At 33.9% G+C, this 21900-nt stretch overlaps 1 protein-coding gene and 1 non-coding gene across 2 annotated transcripts; both read right to left on the bottom strand.

Moving 5' to 3' along the window:
• Nucleotides 1-4459: 4459 nt before the first annotated feature.
• On the bottom strand, nucleotides 4460-4563 carry LOC127899021 (small nucleolar RNA R71). The gene has a single exon (XR_008050788.1). It is a non-coding gene; the product is annotated as a small nucleolar RNA R71 (small nucleolar RNA).
• Nucleotides 4564-19508: 14945 nt separating this feature from the next.
• On the bottom strand, nucleotides 19509-20621 carry LOC107178882 (putative F-box protein At3g16210). The gene has a single exon (XM_015534527.1). It carries the CDS (start codon nucleotides 20619-20621, stop codon nucleotides 19509-19511), a length of 1113 nt encoding a protein of 370 aa, XP_015390013.1.
• Between the last annotated feature and the right edge of the window lie 1279 nt (nucleotides 20622-21900).

Consider the following 21900-nt stretch of genomic DNA (forward strand, 5'->3'; position numbering starts at 1 on the left):
TCGACTGACCCGACTTTAATTTTTAGGGCTTTGACTCGAATTTTCAGGTCTTGGGTTGAGTTCGGGCCAAAAGTTTTAGGCCCGAACAAATTTCGGGTCAGGATCGGGCTTAAGCCGACCCGACTTGACCCAACCCGACCCTATTTGGAAAAAAAAAAGCTAACACAAGTTTTACACACACACACAACACAGATGACAGATCACACACGCACACTTCACTCTAAACCGAAAATCACATACACCACATACACTTACACAAATTCACAAAAACCCAAAGTCAGCCACTCAGCCTCCGTCCTATTAGCCAGCATTGTGACCGTCCACCGCATGCCAACCAATCAACCATTTGTCTTACTGTCGCTTACTGCCTGCAGTTTGCTCCAACTGCAATCACAATCAGCTACACGACGCCACGACGTGAACCAGCCGCCCTTTGTCGCCGTCCTGCTGCGTCCACTTGCCAGCCAATGCAGAGATTGAGCTGCTACGCACATGTTCTGCAGCTTCTACTGCTGGCATTAGCTATTTAGATTTGGCAATTTTAATTTCATAAATTTTAATTAATGTTTTTCATTTAAGGTTATAATTGAATCTATAATTTAATAATTTTAGCTAAATATATTCATGTTAATTAATTAATTATGTAGTTACTATAAATATTATATTGTGGCTACATATAAGGCTATATATAGGGTTTATTTAATTATTATGTTATAATTGTAAATTAAGTTTAATTATATCTTAAGTTATAATTTCATAAATATTAATTAATTTTTTTCATTTAAGCTTATAAATTTATTTATAATTTTAGCTAATTATATTCATAATGATTATGTAGTTACTATAAATATTATATTTTAGCTAAATATAGCCTTATATAAGATTGTAAATATTAATTATTATGTTGTAATTGTAAATTAAGTTTAATCATATTTTGAGTTTATAAATTAACTTAAAATAAATAAGTTCAATCATATTTTAAGTCTATAAATTAACTGCAACTTGTTATACATTTTATTTAGGTCATTATGTCAAATTCACGTGAAGATTTTCATGTTGGCGAAGAGAATAGAAATGATGTCATTCATCTTGAAGGGGTCTAAGAAGTTAAAAGAGTTGAAGAGGCATCCCATGGTGATGATCGGGTACAATAAAGTAGTAATAAAAAAAGCGAGGTGTGCAAGAACCTTCTTATGTTTGGGGACACTTCACTAAGGTAACCATTAATGGTGAATTGAAGGCGAAATGTAATCATTGTCAAGCTAAGTTGGTAGGATCTGGTCATAATGGAACCTCACATTTGGATAGACATTTGAAAAGATCATGTAAAGCAAAGGGTGTTCCTTCAGTTTTTGATAGCTTACAAAAAACTCTTAACTTGACGAGGAAAGATGATAGAACAAGTTGTATTGAGATGAGAGAATTTGATCCAATTATTGCTTGGCAAAAGATAGCCACCTTCGTTGTAAACCATGAGCTACCACTTAATTTTGTGGAATATGATGCATTTAGGGATTTGATGTCTTATGACAACCCTTTGGTGAAGAATTTGAGTAGAAACACTTTAAAGAGTGAGATTCTTAAATTGTATCAAGCTGAAAAGGCAAAAGCAATGGCTTTATTAGAGAATAATGAAAGTAGGGTGGCAATTACTAAAGACATGTGGACTGCGAGTAATCAAAAGAAGGGGTACATCGTTGTTACGGGACATTTTGTGGACAAGTCTTGGCGGTTAGAAAGTCGAATTTAGATTTTTGGTGATGAATAAGTTCATATATTTGCAAAGTCGATATTATGTTTACTTATTTCTAATTCAATTTAATTAATTCTAAAATTTAGTTTTTTGGTAATGATAGGTTCATATACTTGCCGGCTCTACATACAGTTGAATTTCTTTCTAAAGCATTTTTTAAATGTATGATGGATTGGAATGTGGATAGAAGGATATCGGTTGTAACTTTAGATAATTGTTCCACCAATGATGCCATGGTTGATAAGTTGATGGGATTGATTCCAGTTGATTCTATGTTAATGGGTGGGGACTTTTTTCATATGAGGTGTGTGACTCACATTTTAAACTTAATTGTGAAGGAGAGGATGAAAGAGATTGAGGAGTGGATTAAAAAGATTAGGAATAGTGTGGCTTATTGGACGGGCACACCAAAGAGGGTATAAACTTTTGACATGGTTGCGTGGCAATTACAAGTAAAGTGTGAGAAAATGTTGGTGCTTGATTGTGTAACTAGATGGAATGTGTTGAGTGTTAGAAAATGCATATTTATAAAGGAGAAAACCGTCATTTTACATTTCAAGTCTTACTAACAACCCTTACTTTTATGTATTTAACCTTCTTGTGATTTAATTACATGTGTTTTATTTTAATTAAGTATTTTATGTATTTTAGGGGCATCATAGTCATTTCACAATAAACGAGAAATCAGATGGCAAAACGGACATCACTTTTGAACTCAGGACGGTCGAAAACCTTAGGAGGAGCATAAAAGGAAAAATGGCACTGTTCACATATACGGTACTATTCACATGTACGGTACTGTATACGTTACTGTTCACGACACTGTTCACATAAACGGACTGATGACGTGGCATTGACTGATGAGGTGTCACGATCCTATTGGACTAAAATTCTTATATACTGTTGATGGTGACGTGGCAGCATATCAGTGGACGAAAAATCTCGCATACGGTGCATGCATCACACAGGATTATTTTCAATCAAACCGTGTTACTGTTCATCCGCGTGGTCAAACCGTGGACTGTTGACTGATGACGTGGCGCAATCCTGAGCGTCCAAACTGTTTTTAATCCGATGGCCATGATTTACTCCATGTATTTATAAAAAGGGGGCCTTCCCCCCCTAATTTGATATCTCTGAATCCATTTTTGGGATCCATTTTCTGTAATTGCCTCTCCATCTTGTATTTTCTTCATATTTTAATAAATTCCCATTTTGCCCATAGTTCAACTATGAGTGGCTAATTTTCTTTCAAGCTTGGGTTGAAGGTGAAGTCTCAACATGTGTCATGGGCTTAATTTGGTAAATTTATTTTCTCATCCCCTCTAATTTTTGTGGATGTTTTGACTTCTCGTCGACAAATAATAATAGTCTTGTTTAGATACCGCCTTGGTTACACCGGCTCTCTAGTATAAGGTTATTATTATTTGGCACGATAAGCCCTTAGCACCATATTAATTAGAGCGTGGTTCATGAGGTGTGGATTCCCCCCTCATGATTTAATTGGCATTAATACGGATTATTTAGCCCATGATGCATGTTGATACGGATCCAGATACCCAAGTACGTCATTTCAATATAATTCTCGTCAATTTATTCTCGCCATTTCAATACCAATTTTAGAATTTATTCTCGCCATTTCAATACCAATTTTAGAATTTATTCTCGCCATTTTAATTTAAGTTTTAGCATATTCCAAATTATTTCCACCATAAATCCAATCACCCATTTACAAAATTAATTCTACACAATTAAAATCCACCTCCTCGTGGGATCGACACTTGTCACCATAGATCTATACTACAATAGATTCGTGCGCTTATGAGTACATTAAAATTTGCACAACAAGTTTTTGGTGCCGTTGCCGGGGAGGTAAGTAATTTTAATTCGTAAAATTAATTTTTTGTGAATAATTTCTTTTATTTGTTTTCTTGTATTTTTTTTATTATTAAAAAAAAAGTGAATCTACATTTAAAGGTTAGTATTTTTTTTTCTTTTTCTCTTCTTTAAAATTCTGTAATTTAATTTTTAATTTATTTTTCTTTGTAATTTTTTTTATTTTATTTTAATTAATTTAATTTTTAGTTAATTTCTTTCACGTATTTATTTTTGTGTATTTTTATAGAAAGGTTGTAATAGCGCAATAAGGTTAGTATCGTAATTTCTCCCTCTTCTTTATTTTTATTTGTTTTGTTCCCATCTTTATTTTTATTTTTATTTTATTTGTTTTGCATGCATGGTCGTAGGTCATTATTACCCAATCTTGAACCTATAGACCTTGAACTAGAAAAAACACTTCGCACACACAAACAAATTAAAAATAAAATGGATTTGCAACCACAGGAGAGGCCATTTAAGGACTACTTCAGTCCCTTAGCTAATTTGAGCACATCATGTATAAGATACCCAAATGTAGCTGCTAGGAGTTTTGAACTAAAACCTAGTGTGCTAAATTGTCTCCCAACATTCTATGGCTTAGAAAATGAGGATCCATATAATCATCTGAATGATTTTCATGCTATTTGTCAAACTTTTAAATACGAAAATTTTTCAGATGATGATGTAAAACTCAAATTATTCCCATTTTCTTTAAAGGATAGAGCTCGTTCATGGCTTAATACATTGCCTGCCAATAGCATTTCATCATGGGAACAAATGGTAACTAAATTTTTGAATAAATATTTCCCAGTGCATAAAACTAATGCTATTCGCAGGGAAATTTCAGAGTTTACACAGAGAGAGGACGAGCAATTTTTCGAAACATGGGAGCGATTCAATGGGTTACTCTTGAAGTGTCCACATCATGGGTACGAGAAATGGCACAAATGCCAATACTTTTTGGAGGGATTATTGCCGAATGTGCAAGAATGACTAATGGCAACAAGTGGAGGAGAGCTAATGTCAAAAAGTGCATCAGAGATTTGGGAATTCTTCCAGCGACAAGCAAATAATTCCCAACAACGGAGTCGATCACTCAAGAATACTAGAAGAATTAAGGGAGTAAATGAGGTTCACATTGGCGAATCAAGTTCAGAAATTAAAGAAGTCAAAACGATAATTGAAGGTCTCTCTCGACAAATAGCATCATTATCGACTGCTAAATCAACAGAGCCACATGACCATGACTCATACTCAGATCAAGCCAATGCCATAGGTGTAATGAGAAAACCATCGAATTACAACCCATACTCCAACACATATAACCCTGGATGGAGAGACCACCCCAATTTTTCATGGTCTCAAGGATTCCAACAGAATGGACCAGCAGCTCCAGCTCCACCAATTCCTCAAAATCCTCAAGCCTCTCAGCCCCCATTTAGACCATACAATCAGAACCAGAACTACTCTCAACCCAGACCATGGGAGGATGCATTCCAGAATTTCAAGAATGTTACTCACTCCACAATTGAGCAACAAAACCGCACCATTGATGGACTACGAAATGAGTTGAGAACAGGCTTCAACTCACAAGCTCAATCAGTTTCAAGCCTCGAGAAGATGGTGGGACAACTTGCTTCTTCAGTTCAGACATTGGCAATGACTGTTGAGAAAGGCAAGTTTCCAAGTCAACCAGTGCCTAATCCTAAAGGAGTACATGAAGCAAGTACCAGTTCACCACAACAGCATGGACAGGTCAAAGCAGTCATGACCTTGCGAAAAGGAAAAGAAGTCGACAACAAAGTGGAGATGCCGGCGACAAAAGAAAATCAAATTGTACCTGTGAATGTTGAGGACTCACCACCGGAGGAGAAACAAGAAACCAACCCACGAGAATACATTCCCAAAGCTCCATTTCCTCAGAGGTTAGCTAAAGGAAAAAAAGGAAAATCCACAGGTGAGATTCTTGAAATCTTCAAACAGGTAACTGTTAACATCCCTTTGCTTGATGCTATTAAACAAGTTCCATCTTATGCCAAGTTTTTTAAAGACCTTTGTACTAAAAAGAGAAATATGCATGTTCAAAAGAAGGCATTTTAAACAGAAAACGTTAGTTCTATACTCCAACATAAAATTCCTTTAAAATGCAAAGACCCAGGCTCCCCCACTATCTCATGTAGTATAGGGAACCACACAATTAAGAATGCTTTGTTGGATTTAGGAGCTAGTGTAAATCTTTTGCCTTACTCTGTATTCGTGAAACTTGGACTGGGAGAATTACACCCAACTCCAGTGGTGTTACAGCTTGCAGATCGGTCCACGAAAATACCTCGTGGTATTGTGGAGGACGTGCTTATCCAGGTAGACAAGTTTTATTTTCCTGTTGATTTCATTGTAATTGACACTCAACCAATACAGGATTCAAGGAAGTACATCCCCATTATCCTAGGCCGACCTTTCTTGGCAACTGCGGATGCTCACATTTAATACAGGACTGGAAATATGCAGTTGTCCTTCGGCAACATGACTATGGAGCTGAACATCTTCAACATTGCCAAACAACCTCACAATGCAGATGATGGAATTGTTGATGTGGATTTAATTGAAGCATTAGTTGATAACACTTTTATTTCAAACCTTAGTGATGATCCTTTACAAACATGTTTAACTCACTTTGGTTTGGATTTTGATATTGACAGATCAGTCGATGAGGTCAACGCCCTACTTGACTCCGCACCATCCTTGGACACTAATAAATGGAAGTCAAGAGTTGAACAACTAGCACCATCAGAGAAGAAACTCATCCCATCATCAGAATCACCACCGAAACTCGATCTTAAACCATTGCCCAACACTCTGGAATATGCATTTTTGGGAGAAGAAAGCACTCTGCCGGTAATCATCTCATCATCCCTCAATGACGAACAAAAAGGTAAGTTGTTGGATGTTTTGAAAGAGCACAAAGGGGCATTAGGATGGACCATAGCAGACATAAAAGGTATAAACCCAGTGACTGCATGCATTACATTCACCTTGATGAAAATGCTAAAACTACTAGGGAGATGCAACGTCGGTTAAATCATAACATGAAAGAAGTTGTTAGAACAGAAGTCCTTAAACTATTAGACGCAGGTATCATTTACCCAATTTCTGATAGTTCATGGGTCAGTCCTGTACAAGTTGTCCCCAAAAAGTCAGGAGTCACAGTAGTTACGAATGCTGATAATGAATTGATACCCACTAGAGTAACTACAGGATGGCGTGTGTGCATTGATTATAGAAAGTTGAATTCTGTCACACGTAAAGACCATTTTCTTTTACCATTTATCGATCAAATGCTTGATAGATTAGCAGGCCATGAATTTTATTGCTTTCTAGATGGCTACTCAGGATATAATCAGATTCCCATAGCATCAAAAGATCAAGAGAAAACTACTTTCACTTGCCCTTTTGGCACATTTACATATAGGAGAATGCCATTTGGATTATGTAATGCACCTGCTACATTTCAACGATGCATGTTAAGCATTTTTTCTGATATAGTTGAACGATTCCTTGAAGTCTTTATGGATGACTTTTCTGTCTTTGGTGATTCGTTTGATCAATATTTACATCATCTAACACTAGTTCTGCAGAGATGTATTGAGAAGAACTTGATCTTAAATTGGGAGAAATGCCATTTTATGGTAAAACAATGTATTGTTCTCGGTCACATCATTTCGAGCAAAGGTATTGAGGTTGACAAAGCCAAGGTGGATGTCATTGCTAATCTTCCTCCACCCAAAACAGTCAGAGAAGTAAGATCTTTCCTTGGGCATGCTGGTTTCTATAGACGTTTCATTAAAGATTTTAGCAAAGTTTCTAGACCCTTATGCAATTTACTTGCTAAGGATGCACCTTTTGTCTTTAATGATTCATGTCTTGTGGCATTTGAAAAGTTAAAACAGTTGTTGACATCATCACCCATCATTCAGCCCCCAAACTGGAGCTTACCATTTGAGCTAATGTGTGATGCATCTGATTATGCAGTAGGAGCAGTATTAGGACAAAGAGTTGATCGAATTCCCCACGTTATTTACTATGCTAGTATGACATTAAATGATGCACAGTTGAACTATTCAACTACTGAAAAAGAAATGCTAGCAGTAATGTTTGCATTGGAAAAATTTCGATCATATCTCATTAGTTGTAAAATAATTATATTCACGGATCATGCTACTCTTAAATATCTTCTCATAAAGAAATATGCAAAAGCCAGACTAATTCGTTGGGTGTTACTTTTGCAGGAGTTTGACTTGGAATTCAAAGATAAGAAAGGCACAGAGAATGTTATGGCGGACCACCTCTCTCGTCTCCATTTTGACACAATTACAGAATCATTACCATTGAATGAGTCATTTCCAGATGAACAATTAATGAATGTGGAAGTATTACCTTGGTATGCTGATATAATTAATTATCTTGTTACAGGTAAACTTCCAGAGCATTGGACCAAGCAAGAAAAGGCTAAATTCTTTGCAGAAATAAAGAATTTCTTTTGGGATGACCTGTATTTGTTCAAGTATTGTGCAGACCAAATTGTTAGACGATGCGTCCCAGAAAGTGAAATTCAGAACATCCTTTCATTCTGCCATGAACAAGCTTGTGGAGGCCATTTCAGCGTTAAGAAAACAGCGACTAAAGTTTTACAATGTGGTTTCTATTGGCCAACTATATTTCGAGATGCTTACACTTTCTGTTCTTCATGTGATAAGTGTCAACGAATGGGGAGCATTACACGAAGGAACATGATGCCATTAAATCCAATTTTAGTGGTTGAAATTTTTGACGTATGGGGTATCGACTTCATGGGACCCTTTCCCCCATCTTTTGGCCATCAATACATATTGGTTGCTGTTGACTATGTATCAAAATGGGTAGAAGCAATTCCATGTAGGACCAATGATCACAAGGTGGTGATAGCATTTTTGAAAAACAACATTGTTTCACGCTTTGGATTCCCTCGAGCAATAATTAGTTATGGTGGTGTCCACTTTTGTAACAAAGCATTCAAAGCTCTTTTGACAAAGTATTCAATCACACACAAAGTGGCGACTCCGTATCATCCGCAAACCAGTGGCCAAGTTGAGATCTCCAATCGAGAAATAAAGCACATATTAGAAAAGACGGTAAGGCCGGATAGAAAAGATTGGTCATTAAGACTTGATGATGCATTATGGGCATATAGAACGGCTTTCAAGACCCCGATTGGGATGTCACCCTACAGGCTAGTGTATGGAAAAGCTTGCCACCTACCTGTGGAACTTGAGCATCGTGCGTATTGGGCCATCAAGAAATTCAATTTTGACATGTAGCAAGCCAGCTCAGAAAGAAGATTACAGCTGGCAGAACTTGAAGAAATTCGCAATGATGCATACGAAAATGCCAAGATTTACAAGCAACGAATGAAAGTCTTCCATGATAAGCAAATTATGAGAAAATCGTTCACTCCAGGTCAGAAAGTGCTTTTATTCAATTCTCGCTTGCACCTATTCCCAGGTAAGTTACGCTCTCGTTGGTCTGGCCCATTTATTGTTCATACTGTTTTTCCACATGGGGCAATTGAAATTAAGGACCCAAAGAACGGTGTCACGTTTAAAGTTAATGGTCAAAGATTAAAGCCATATCTAGAATACCAACCACATGAAGAAGACACCGAAATAAATTTGAGTGACCCACCAAATTTGAATTGATTTTTTTTTCTTTTAGTTGATTTGATTTTTCTTTATTTCTTTTTATTATTATTCTTTTGCTAATTGAAATTGTTTTTGCATAAGTGTGTTTATTTTACCATTAAGTTTTCTCTTATCATTTTTAATCATGAGTCTCATACTTAGACCGTTCCTTCTGAACATTCTTAAACCACTTCAACGTGTCAAAACTCATCTCAAAAGGCAGATTCAATTTTGTAAAACACAACGCATTTGGGCTCTACAACCACTAGAGTTAGTAGCCTATGTTGAGGGTTTAGAACGCCAACTCAGAGACATTGAGAGAAGTGTTTACGACATCTAGTTGGAGCTTGAGGTAAATTCAATAAGAGGACGATTTTAATTTTCTTTGTGTGTTTTAATTTGTTTTTCTATTTGTGTGCTTTAGTTTGTTACCCCGGTGAAGTGGCGGATAACGGTACTCCGTGACAATCAAGTCGGTTACTTCAGTTTCCCATAATAACTGATATTCTGAGGCGAAAGTATGGACAGAAACGAGATTCTAGCGAAGCTTCACAAGCGATTCCCTTCACTTCCTCAGAATGCCCTCCTTATGATCTATAAAGCTCGGTCCGAACGCATGCGATTACTCATGAGGAATAACATACCTGCTGACATCCGTTGGTTAATCGAGGCTAAAGTACGATCGGCAGGTGAGTTACCTCCAAAATTTATTGTATATATGCCTGGTTGTGGTAAAGGAAATTATGCAAGAAAACGACGAGCTCGAAGAATTTCTGTTGCTTGTCATAAGTGTACCAGAATGAGTTGCAATAAAAACCCATGTTCTTTAGGAATGGTGTCTGATAACAGGGAAAATAAGATTCAATTCATTAGGGATGGCTTGAATAAGGAGTCATTGGATGATATCCTTTTGTCTCTTGAAACGCATCCCAGTGGATATGTGCAAAGAGCGATTCTCCAGTTATGGTCATTATTCCAGAAAGAGCATGCACGATATAGTCTCGGAAATCTGACTATAAACGACCATGTTTGCCAGTTTATAAGAAAACTGGATAGGAAGCCTATCCTCGACCCATAGAGGGCGTTCAAGCCATTTCTGGACGTAAAACCAGAGGAAGATGTGAGCCACAGTCGCAACTACCTGTAAATATCCTTTTACTTTATTGTTATTTTATTTCACTATTGTCTTATTGTTTGCATTATTGTCTTTAATAATTTTATTACTGTTTGCTTTTTCCTTTTTACTGTTTTCTTTTTGACTTGCGAGCCACGTGCTTTACGCGTTATTTGACACTGACATATTACCTCATACACAACCATGACCCACTATCACCAAGACTCTTAAATGTGATTTCTTTTTTGTCAAGCACTCACAAATTGTTTTTGAGAAGTATCACAATGTCAGCTACTCCCAATAGACAATTCAAGAACATTTGTGTGCTTTCTGGATTTACATATGGCAAACATAAAGAGTTCGTTGAGGCAGCCATAGATCTTGGTCGAAGCATAGCAGCGAGAAAATTACACTTGGTGTATGGAGGAGGTAACCGAGGGTTATCAAAAATGGTCTCAAAAGCAGCTTTTATCAGAGGAAGTCAAGTGTTAGGCATCATCCCAAGAGTCCTAAAACCATTGGGCAGTTCGTCTGACTCATCAACTGGAGAAGAGTTAGTCGTCTCAGGTATGCAAGAAAGAATAACTTAAATGCTTAATCATGCTGATGCTTTTATTTTCCTTCCAGGAGATCTTGCAACACTAGAGGCACTTATCACACTAGCATCTTGGGCCCATCTGCACATCCACCAGAAACCCATCGGTTTGTTAAATGTCAATAACTTTTATGATGGCTTTATCGCATTTCTTAACCATGCAATAAAAAACTATTTCATTCCCGCTAATGTGAAAAAACTCTTTCTTTGTGCTCACACTGCTAATGAGCTACTGGATCTGTTACAAGCTTATAGACCGGAGCCAGACCCTTGGACCTTTGTGTTGGAGCGTCCAAATAATGATGGTAACAGTAGCAGCAGTAAGAAGTATAAATTAGATTTAACTCTCCGCCTGTAAATATTTTCTTCTGTGTTGCACCACCCAGGTGATGTCTTCTAAACTCTACTTCTTTCCTATCAAACATTGAGGACAATGTTTCGTTCTGGTTGGGGGGAGGGAATAGTCGACAATTGTGGAATTTTGGTTAAGTTTTTACTAATTTTTTGTTGTAGAAACTAACTGTTGCTAACTTTTTGTGTTGAAGATGGCTGAATATGGAGTGTAGTGACTCTAGAAACGCATCTTCATCGTAAAAAAAAAATTTTAAAAAAAACTTAAAAAAAATTCAGACATTTTCTTTTTCTTTATTATGTGTTTATGTTTATTTTTCTTCTTTTTAATTTCTCCTCTATAAATATACATTTTCCAACTTTTGAGTCGAAGATGGCTGAATATGGAGTGTAGTTCCTCTAGAAACGCATCTTCTTTAAAAAAAAAAATAAAAAATCATTTTCGTTTTCTATCATTTTATGTGTAACTTTTCTAATTAGTTTTTATGCATCATTTTCACATTTCTGCATGCATATTTTCCTTTCATGTTTAGAATAGGTTGGGGGGTAGAATGTTGTTTAAAAAAAAAAAATTGTGTGATTTGTTTTAACATTGGATGACATGATTAATTTCAAATTTTAGTATTTGTATTATCTTTGGTCTTAAGTGACGTTACGCTATGTTTGCTACTTTACATGTTGATGTCGGAGACAAATGTGAGTTGCTTGAAGGAATGAACATGTCATAATAAGTACCAAGGGAGTTTTTGAGCCTATTATTTTTCTTGGAGAATAACCCTTTTGCCCACTCTTTATACAGCTTAACAGTTTATTATTTTACACACGATCTCTAAATTGCTTTTGAGTTAACCCTTAAAAAAAATTGTAAAATAATAAAAAAAAATGTGTGTTGTTACATTGGGAGGCCCATCTAACTAGTAGATATGGATGATTATTTAGAGCCCTAAAAGACGATGGAAATGTCATCTTTGATCTGTTTGAGCCTTTCTAGCCATCCATTTTATTAAATATCCATAGTTAACCCTTTTGAGCCCTTAAAAATAAAAAAATAAAAAAAAATAAAAAAAAAACATTTTCTTTGTCAACTTATCATCTTGACCCACTCTGATTTGGAGTATTACCCGATGTCTTATAAGTTCCATCACCTATTTATGTTTGAGAAAAATGTAAATAATTATTTTGTTCAGTGAAGTTATGCCAAAAAAAAAAAAGAAAAAAAAACAAAAGTTGTTGTTTCAAAAGAATAAAAATAAAAATAATAGGTGAAATCCACCTTGCAACTTCCAAAAAAAAAAAAAATTTCTCTGCATTTTTCTCAAACAAACACTTTGTTTTCCTTATTTCCCTTCTTTGTTAGCCATGTCCCTAGCCTACGTTACGTCCTAATAAAAGTCCTTCTTGATTTTAGGGAACTATAGTTTGAAGTAGAAGCTAGTTATATGGGCTAAAAAGATGTAGTGGTGCATATAAAAAAAATAAATAAATAAATTGGGTTGACTAACAGTTTTTATTTGACTTGAGATCGTATTATTTTTAAGCTGAGGGCATATTTATTTCATCTTGGTGAGAGCATGTGATATCACTTCTTCATTATTTTCTCTCAATTACTATTCATTGGAGCGACTATTTTTATTGGGTTTAATTTCTTTGTGAGAGTGTCACTACTTCCAGTGAGATTTTGGGCTTTGACATGTCATTCTTGAAAGTAGCTATAACAAAGTCTACTGGGCTGATTCATGTGGATGGTTGATGTGGGTGTGATGTTACTTTAGACTGGAGATAATGCTTATACTTTTATTTGATTGCTATCATTAATCTGATTGAATAAACACGAGTGTTTCTAAATTTAAAAAAAAAAATCATTTTGAATTTGAATTTTATTTTCGCTTCATTTGCTAGGGACTAGCAATAAGCTGGTTGGGGGGTGTGTTGAGTGTTAGAAAATGCATATTTATAAAGGAGAAAACCGTCATTTTACATTTCAAGTCTTACTAACAACCCTTACTTTTATGTATTTAACCTTCTTGTGATTTAATTACATGTGTTTTATTTTAATTAAGTATTTTATGTATTTTAGGGGCATCATAGTCATTTCACAATAAACTAGAAATCAGATGGCAAAACGGACATCACTTTTGAACTCAGGACGGTCGAAAACCTTAGGAGGAGCATAAAAGGAAAAATGGCACTGTTCACATATACGGTACTATTCACATGTACGGTACTGTATACGTTACTGTTCACGACACTGTTCACATAGACGGACTGATGACGTGGCATTGACTGATGAGGTGTCACGATCCTATTGGACTAAAATTCTTATATACTGTTGATGGTGACGTGGCAGCATATCAGTGGACGAAAAATCTCGCATACGGTGCATGCATCACACAGGATTATTTTCAATCAAATCGTGTTACTGTTCATCCGCGTGGTCAAACCGTGGACTGTTGACTGATGACGTAGCGCAATCCTGAGCGTCCAAACTGTTTTTAATCCGATGGCCATGATTTACTCCATGTATCTATAAAAAGGGGGCCTTCCCCCCCTAATTTGATATCTCTGAATCCATTTTTGGGATCCATTTTCTGTAATTCCTTCTCCATCTTGTATTTTCTTCATATTTTAATAAATTCCCATTTTGCCCCTAGTTCAACTATGAGTGGCTAATTTTCTTTCAAGCTTGGGTTGAAGGTGAAGTCTCAACATGTGTCATGGGCTTAATTTGGTAAATTTATTTTCTCTTCCCCTCTAATTTTTGTGGATGTTTTGACTTCTCGTCGACAAATAATAATAGTCTTGTTTAGATACCGCCTTGGTTACACCGGCTCTCTAGTATAAGGTTATTATTATTTGGCACGATAAGCCCTTAGCACCATATTGATTAGAGCGTGGTTCATGAGGTGTGAATTCTCCCCTCATGATTTAATTGGCATTAATACGGATTATTTAGCCCATGATGCATGTTGATACGGATCCAGATACCCAAGTACGTCATTTCAATATAATTCTCGTCAATTTATTCTCGCCATTTCAATACCAATTTTAGAATTTATTCTCGCCATTTTAATTTAAGTTTTAGCATATTCCAAATCATTTCCACCATAAATCCAATCACCCATTTACAAAATTAATTCTACACAATTAAAATCCACCTCCTCGTGGGATCGACACTCGTCACCATAGATCTATACTACAATAGATTCGTGCGCTTACGAGTACATTAAAATTTGCACAACAGAATGCCACATATGTTATGTTTGATGTTGCTATGAAATATAAAACAGTCTTTTCTAGACCGCAGCAGCGTGACAAACACTACATCTCTTTGCCAACAGATGAGGAATGGGAGATGGCTGAAAAGATGTTGGAATATTTGCTGCTGTTTTACTCGATTATAGAGTAATTTTCAGGTACGCAATATCTCACATCTAATCTTTTTTTTTTTTGTCAATGATATCTGAAATGAGGATTAATTTGGATGAATGAGAACTTTCTAATGTGCTTAGGGTTAGAGAAATGGATGGTCAAATGATTATGAAATTTGATAAATATTGGGCCCAAATTCATGGGATTTTAGTGATGGCGATTATTCTTGATCCGAGGTTTAAGATGCAATTGGTTAATCATTATTTTCCACAACTTTATGGTGAGGGTGCTGCAAATGAAATTCAAAGGGTGCACAATTAAGTAACGATTTGGTTAAGTTTTATAAAGGTAAGAATGAGAATGTGAGTGATGCGGTTGTTAGTGAATCTTCTTCGGTCGATGTTCGTTTTAATTTTAATGTAGGAACTGGCCATAACGTTTTTTATATAAGTAAGTTTGAGGCATTTACAAGCCAAAATAGTGAGATCATGGTATCGAAGTCTGACCTTGAGAGGTATTTAGAAGAACCTTTAATCAAATCCACTCCGGACTTTGATATTCTGAATTATTGAAAGGTGAACCACGTCAAATACCCTATTTTGGCTCAAATGGCCAATGATATCTTAGTCGTTCCTATGACAACCGTTGCCTTTAAATCTACGTTTAGCACTGGAGGTAGAGTCTTGACTCCACATCAGAGTAGACTTCATCCTACAACATTGGAAGCGCTTATGTGCACTCAACATTGGCTATGGGTAAACTCCAAAGCGATGAATACAAATAATGTACAAAATATTTAAACAATTGGTTTAGTAATAATTTTAAAAACTTAAATTATTTTGTCACTTTCTTTTTCTTTTCTTTTTTTTTACAGATAATATTCTTGAAAGTGAAATTTTTAGTGGAGAGGAATTGGTGGATGAAGATGAAAGTGGCTCGCAAGTGTTGGAGTAGTTCCTTTTTTTTTTAAATGTTTGGTTGTGGAATTGAATTATGAGTTTTTATTTGTATAAGATGGTTTTTTTTTAATGTTGGGTTGTGGAACTAAATTGTGTTTTTTTTTGTATAAGACATGAGTTTTTTATTTTTTATTTTTTATGTTGGGTTGTTGAATTGAATTGTGTATGGCTAAAATGGTTGTGGAATTACATTGTGTGTTTTTAATTTAATTGTATTGTGTGTTTTTCATGTTGGATTTTGAAATTAATTTGTGTGTGGGGTTGAAATGGTTGTGGAATTGAATTGTGTTTGAAATGGTTGAAATGGTTGTGGAATTTAATTGTGTTTGAAATGGTTGTGAAAATTGGAATTGAATTGTGGGGTTGAAAACTATTTCGGTAGAGTAGGGTTGGGCCCGACCCGACCCGACCCTAACTATAAAGTGTTGGGGTTTTTTTAGGGCCGGGCTTCAAATTTTTTTGTGCCAAGCTTGAGCCCGACCCAACCTTTTGCCATTCCTAAAGTGTGTGATTTTTGGGTTCAATTTAGTCTATGAGAGTTTCATGAGTTACAGGATTTTATGAGTACGAGCGTAACTCTTGTGTAGAAATTGAGTTAGAGAAGATGAAGAGCAGGTCATGCTTAATTACCGAAAAACCCCTATTTTTTTGAATTTTTTTAATCCCAAGTGAAATGCCTTGAATGACCCTTTTACACTTATTTTCACTATTATTTCAGTTAAACTTTCACTTGTAGGGATGAAATGAGTAATAAAAAATCTACTAGTAAGTGTAATAATTGGATCTATAAGGGATAAAACTATCACTCTTCCTTTTTCAAATTGCAAAATAAATTAGTCAAAAAAATACAACATTAATAAGTTAATTCAAAACGTTCAATTTTTATTATGGTCGCTATAGATACTTATATGTGACAAAATGAATGTTCTCTCAAAATTATAGAAATCTGGAATAACTTTGGAGAATAATATTATATGTCATTGATGGTTTGTCCAAATTTATGCCTGTTGTTTAGGGACAAAATATAACTATATTCATGATCATTTATTTTATCAGAAGTGACGAAATATTATCCCAAAATATTCCAAATTTTCACCAAAAAAATGTCATTTTGCGACTAAAATAATGTTTGTTGTAAAAAAGTCAAATCAATGATCAATTAATGAGTCTCAAAATAAACAATATTAGTTACAAAATATAATACAATTCAGGATGAGACTATTAGCTACGATGTCAAGAATTTGTAATGATAAATTTTATTTTGTGACAAATTTGGAATTGCCATAAAAAACATTATCTTAAAAAGTCAATTTTTTGTAGTGGTACAAGTGGTGATATTTCCACCCCAATACCCCATTAGTCACATTATTTTAAGAAATACAAATTAACTAGTAGTTTAAACAATTAATTAATTAAATCCTTCTTATAATTTTTCAGTATAAGTTTAATTTTACTAATTTTCCTTTGTAACATAAGGTGAACAAATTGCACAAGGAACATGTGCCATTGTATCTAATAGTTTAAATATTTAGTTTTATGACCTATAATTTAACCTTTTAAATGAAATCCAATAATTTTCAATACTCACACTTGTAAATGTTATAAATTTGACAACTTGACAAATTTCACGAGCATTATGTCATAAATATATTTTGTTAGTTTAATTAAATATTAGTAATCATCTTAATAAAGTAGTGCTAATATATTAGTTAGAACTAGAGAAAAGAACATTTTTATTAAAAAAATAAAATTCATTAAATTTAAAGTAATTTTTGGATAATTTTGTACTTTTAAAATATAAGGTAAACTAGTTAAATTAAACTTATTTTAAGTAACCTTAATGGTCAAATATTTGTCAATCTTTATATTTTAAATGATTGCTTAAAATAATATTACTTCCATAACAACTAGATTTAACTTTTCAAGGGTAAAATAGTATTCTTATCTTATATGATCTAAAATTCAAATAAATTTGACATGGAAATAGATAAAAAGTAGAAAACAATTAACCAAATTTTAATGGAAGTAGATTTTCCACAATTTTTGAAAATATAAAGACTAACTGCGCAATTGGTTTAAATCCTAGACTATAGGAACATTTAGGGCCATTTAGGATTGCTTTTAGGTGGCTAAAAAATGATTTTTGAAGGCTAAAAGCTAACTTTGGTATTTGGTAAATTTTTTTAGAAATTGCTTTTGGGAAAATCACACCGTCTTAAAGTAGAATTTTTAAAGTAAGGACGGAGTAGCTTTCAAAATCTTGTTTTGAGAATTAATTTTATAGTTAATACAATTTAATATACATCTTTATATATTATAAAAAAACTAAAATTATCCTTTTTAATTAGGAAATAAAATCATTAACTTTAAAGAAATTATTGTTATTACCAATTATACTGAGATAACAAAATAAAATAATAGAATTAATAATATGAAACATTTATTTTTGTTATTAATATTATATATACAAAATAAAAAATATTTTATATACGTGTTTATACATATGTAAATAAATTTTATTCAATATTATGTCCAATTCAATCATTTACATTCTAATATTAGTTTAATAATAAGATTTATCAAACACATAAAACTACTTTTAATACTCACAACACTTATACAAATAATTTTTATCAAACATTTAATTAATTTTCTTTATAATTGATTGTTTTTACAGTATAGCTAATATAAATTATTTTATAAATTACAGCACTACCAAATTCTACCTTACTCTTGTTACAACTTACCAAGATTGTTTATAAATTAAACGAGCGACTATACTTATCTGTTTTCATTCTTGAACCATTTGAGCCTATCACAAGAGATTTAACAATTAAACCAACTACATGATCCTTGTAATTGTTGGTGGACCAAAAGAATGATCCTTTTTTTTCTTTTTCCTAAAACCTTATTACTAATGTTAATGGCTTAAAAACATTTTTTGATCTAAACAAATTTATTTTCATTTGGTTGGATATAATTATTAGGGGTAAGGGTAACTCTAAAGTAACAAACTCTATATAGAAACTATTTCATACAAATTGATGTGACATAATAGATTAGATGAAAATACTACTTGATTCACATGATTTTATTTATTTATTTTATATTTTCATTCTACCAACACAATTTGCCTGTTCAACAATTACTCAATTATCAATTCAGTATTACGAATATTTCAGTTAAAGATACTGATATAGGGAACTTTGTCGGTCAAGAAAACCAAATTCACCCAGTAACGAACTCTATGGTGTGGATGGAAATGTTGGGCAGGGAACAAATATTACTAGATCGATTGGAGTTGGAACAACTAGGTAATGGCGTAGTGCCAAATTTAATCTGCTAATTAGTATTTGATTACCATACCATAATCTTCGATTTGACAAGTAAAAAAATCCTTTAGACCTTTATTTTCCGAATCTTGTTATAAAATCTGTGGTATACAAAATCACACTAGAGGAACAAATTGATGGTAATGAACGTGGGGGCCTGTGCTATAGGGAGATCAAGCTTCTTTACTGTTTTTTTTTGTATTTATTTAAATGATCTTCTTCACTGGTATTATTTGAACATTTTATTTGATGTATTTAAATTAGATTTTCATTAGATATTTTTAAGTTTCTTTAATTACACTTTTGGCGAGAATTCTTTCGCTAAAGAAAGTAGATAGAATGGAAAAACGGAGTGTGTTGATAATGCTTCCCACCTACCAATTGTAATACACGATAATAACCCAGATGTATACAACTCTTAATTAAATCTAGGTAACACGAGATTATTCTCTGACGGAAATTAGACTCTCTTTTAAAATATTAACCGAAAACCATAAGCCTGTAATTCCGAGATCCCTCATTTCTTCGTATGTAGAGTCATACAAGACCAGTCGCTTGTCACTTGATTGTAACAAAAATTCACCTTTTCTCCAAAATGTAAGTGGCTGATAGGTTTCTATAAAAGGTCCAAAAGTAAATTGTTTGGTCCAAGACCTCCCTTTCATTATCCATAAGTCAAAAGAATGTGCCATCTCTTCTGAGTATAGTATAGAAAGATAATCGTCATATATTCCTAGCATCCAAGGTCTCATTGCTGATTCATAATAATTTAGTAATTGAGGAATATTTGGCCCTTGTATTACTTGAAAAACCTCGTCAGTCATACTAAACTTGAGAATTTCTTTGTAATAATCAGGACGATGCACTACCCAATAACAAAATCCATTTAAGTATACATCATCTGCCCCTTCAAATCTATAATGACGACTCATTGGAAAGCCTCCCAAATCTCTCCAGCAGTTGGTAGTAAAGTTGTACACAGCAGCTGGAGAGAATTCATCATAAGTCCATTGTCTGTTTTCATCCCACAACGTGAGTACCAAAACCAACTTGAAGTCATTAGCAACGGGATCTACGCCAAGGCCATAATAAGAAGAGTGAGCCCTTGTATCACATGGAAGGCGAACTTTGTACCTTGGGACAACTCTGTATTCATCCATCGAAACGTTCCATAGGTTTATGTGAGTATGATCTCCCAATAATAAAAATATACCATCATAAGGCCCAGTTGTATTTCCTTTCATTGTAGGCTCAAGATCTTGAATATGTAAGTCCGTCAGTGTCTTATCAGGGAATATAGAGAAATAAGTAATTAGGTCGTTAAACGGATCTGTATCATACGGATTCTTATACGTACAGTAAATCATGAGACGCATACTATTATCTCTTTTGAGATGCTTGTAAATAAAATTAGGATCCTTAACTAAACAATACCAAGATTTACAAACGCACCTAAAGCGCATCAATGATTTTACAGGCAACCTGGACAGAGTCTCAACCATCACATCATCAGATAAATCTCCATAACCTGTCGTCACCGTCGTGTCTCTCTCCATTTTTTTCTAAACCAAATCAATGCCTTTTCCTGCCATAATAATCAGCGAACTAGATTTTGTAAGACACCAATTTTAATACGACAATGACAAGGAATGGCCAAACATTACCTACTTACATAATCTTGATGCTGGATTTTTGACAGGGATATTGAACATACGGAGCGTAAGAATCTTCTTTACGTTTACGGTTCTTTAAATAAGACATTGTATTTGAAGTTTCAAAAAATAGATTTAATACACATGCAAAAAATTTCCTCCAAGGTTTTCTTTTGATTTTAAATCAGTTCTGCACATTAATTAAATTACATTTATTTATTATTATTGCTTTAAAACTTGTTGGTAAGTTTATTTTGGTATTTAATGCAATTCTTCAGGCATAAACTATGTTTGATGCAAAATCAAACAATTATATATCAAAAGTCTAAAGCAATATCTCAAAATATATAATAATTCGTACCCGATAGAGTGTCTATGAATTAATCCATAGTCCCGAATATGGTCAGAGAGATTTGAAAAAGAAATCCACCATGATCAAATATTTTAAAAATCGAGCTTTCCAAATCAAAGGAAAAGCTTCCTTCTCAAACGATCAAGGTATTTATAACCCTACAGAGATTTTGATCTTTCTTTCCTTTTTATTTTTCTTTTTTCTAATAGGGAGCTTTGGATCTTGAAAATAAGGAAAATTGCTGAAAATTGGGATAATTGTGGATGGGCTTAAACTTCGCAACTATATTTGACTATTAGAGAAACTATTTATTACAAAGACATTTTTTAAGGTCAAAGTATAAAAGTTAGATAAACTTATATAAAAAGACAATTTTTTAAAACCCCTATCTAAAAGTTAGATAAACTTATGTAAAAAGATTTTTTTTAAAAAAAAAATTCCACTTTAAGTGTACTGCAACTTTAACCTTTATATAAAATGCGAATTTGTAGTGGATTGATAAACTTATGGAAACCTTAAAATATATATTTAGCAATTAGGAAAACCCAATGTTAGAAAAATTCCAACAAGCCACCACAAAATTATTCAAAATCGAAATAGGGACCCAACTATTAAAAACTCAAATAAGTTTAATTCTAATTCAACAATGTATCGAAATAGAAAAGTTATTTTCTCATGATCAAACTTAGACCGGGCAATATATAGTTAAAAACAGAGTTCGTGTGTTTGGATACAGAGAAAATGTATGAACCAGAGAGAAAATGTTGAGAGTATTCGAAGAGCAAAAATGAGAAAAAATGATTTGTTATATTATTGATCTTGATGACAACT

The sequence above is a fragment of the Citrus sinensis genome, chromosome 7 (genome assembly GCF_022201045.2).
Source record: "Citrus sinensis cultivar Valencia sweet orange chromosome 7, DVS_A1.0, whole genome shotgun sequence".
NCBI classification, from domain to species: Eukaryota; Viridiplantae; Streptophyta; class Magnoliopsida; order Sapindales; family Rutaceae; genus Citrus; species Citrus sinensis.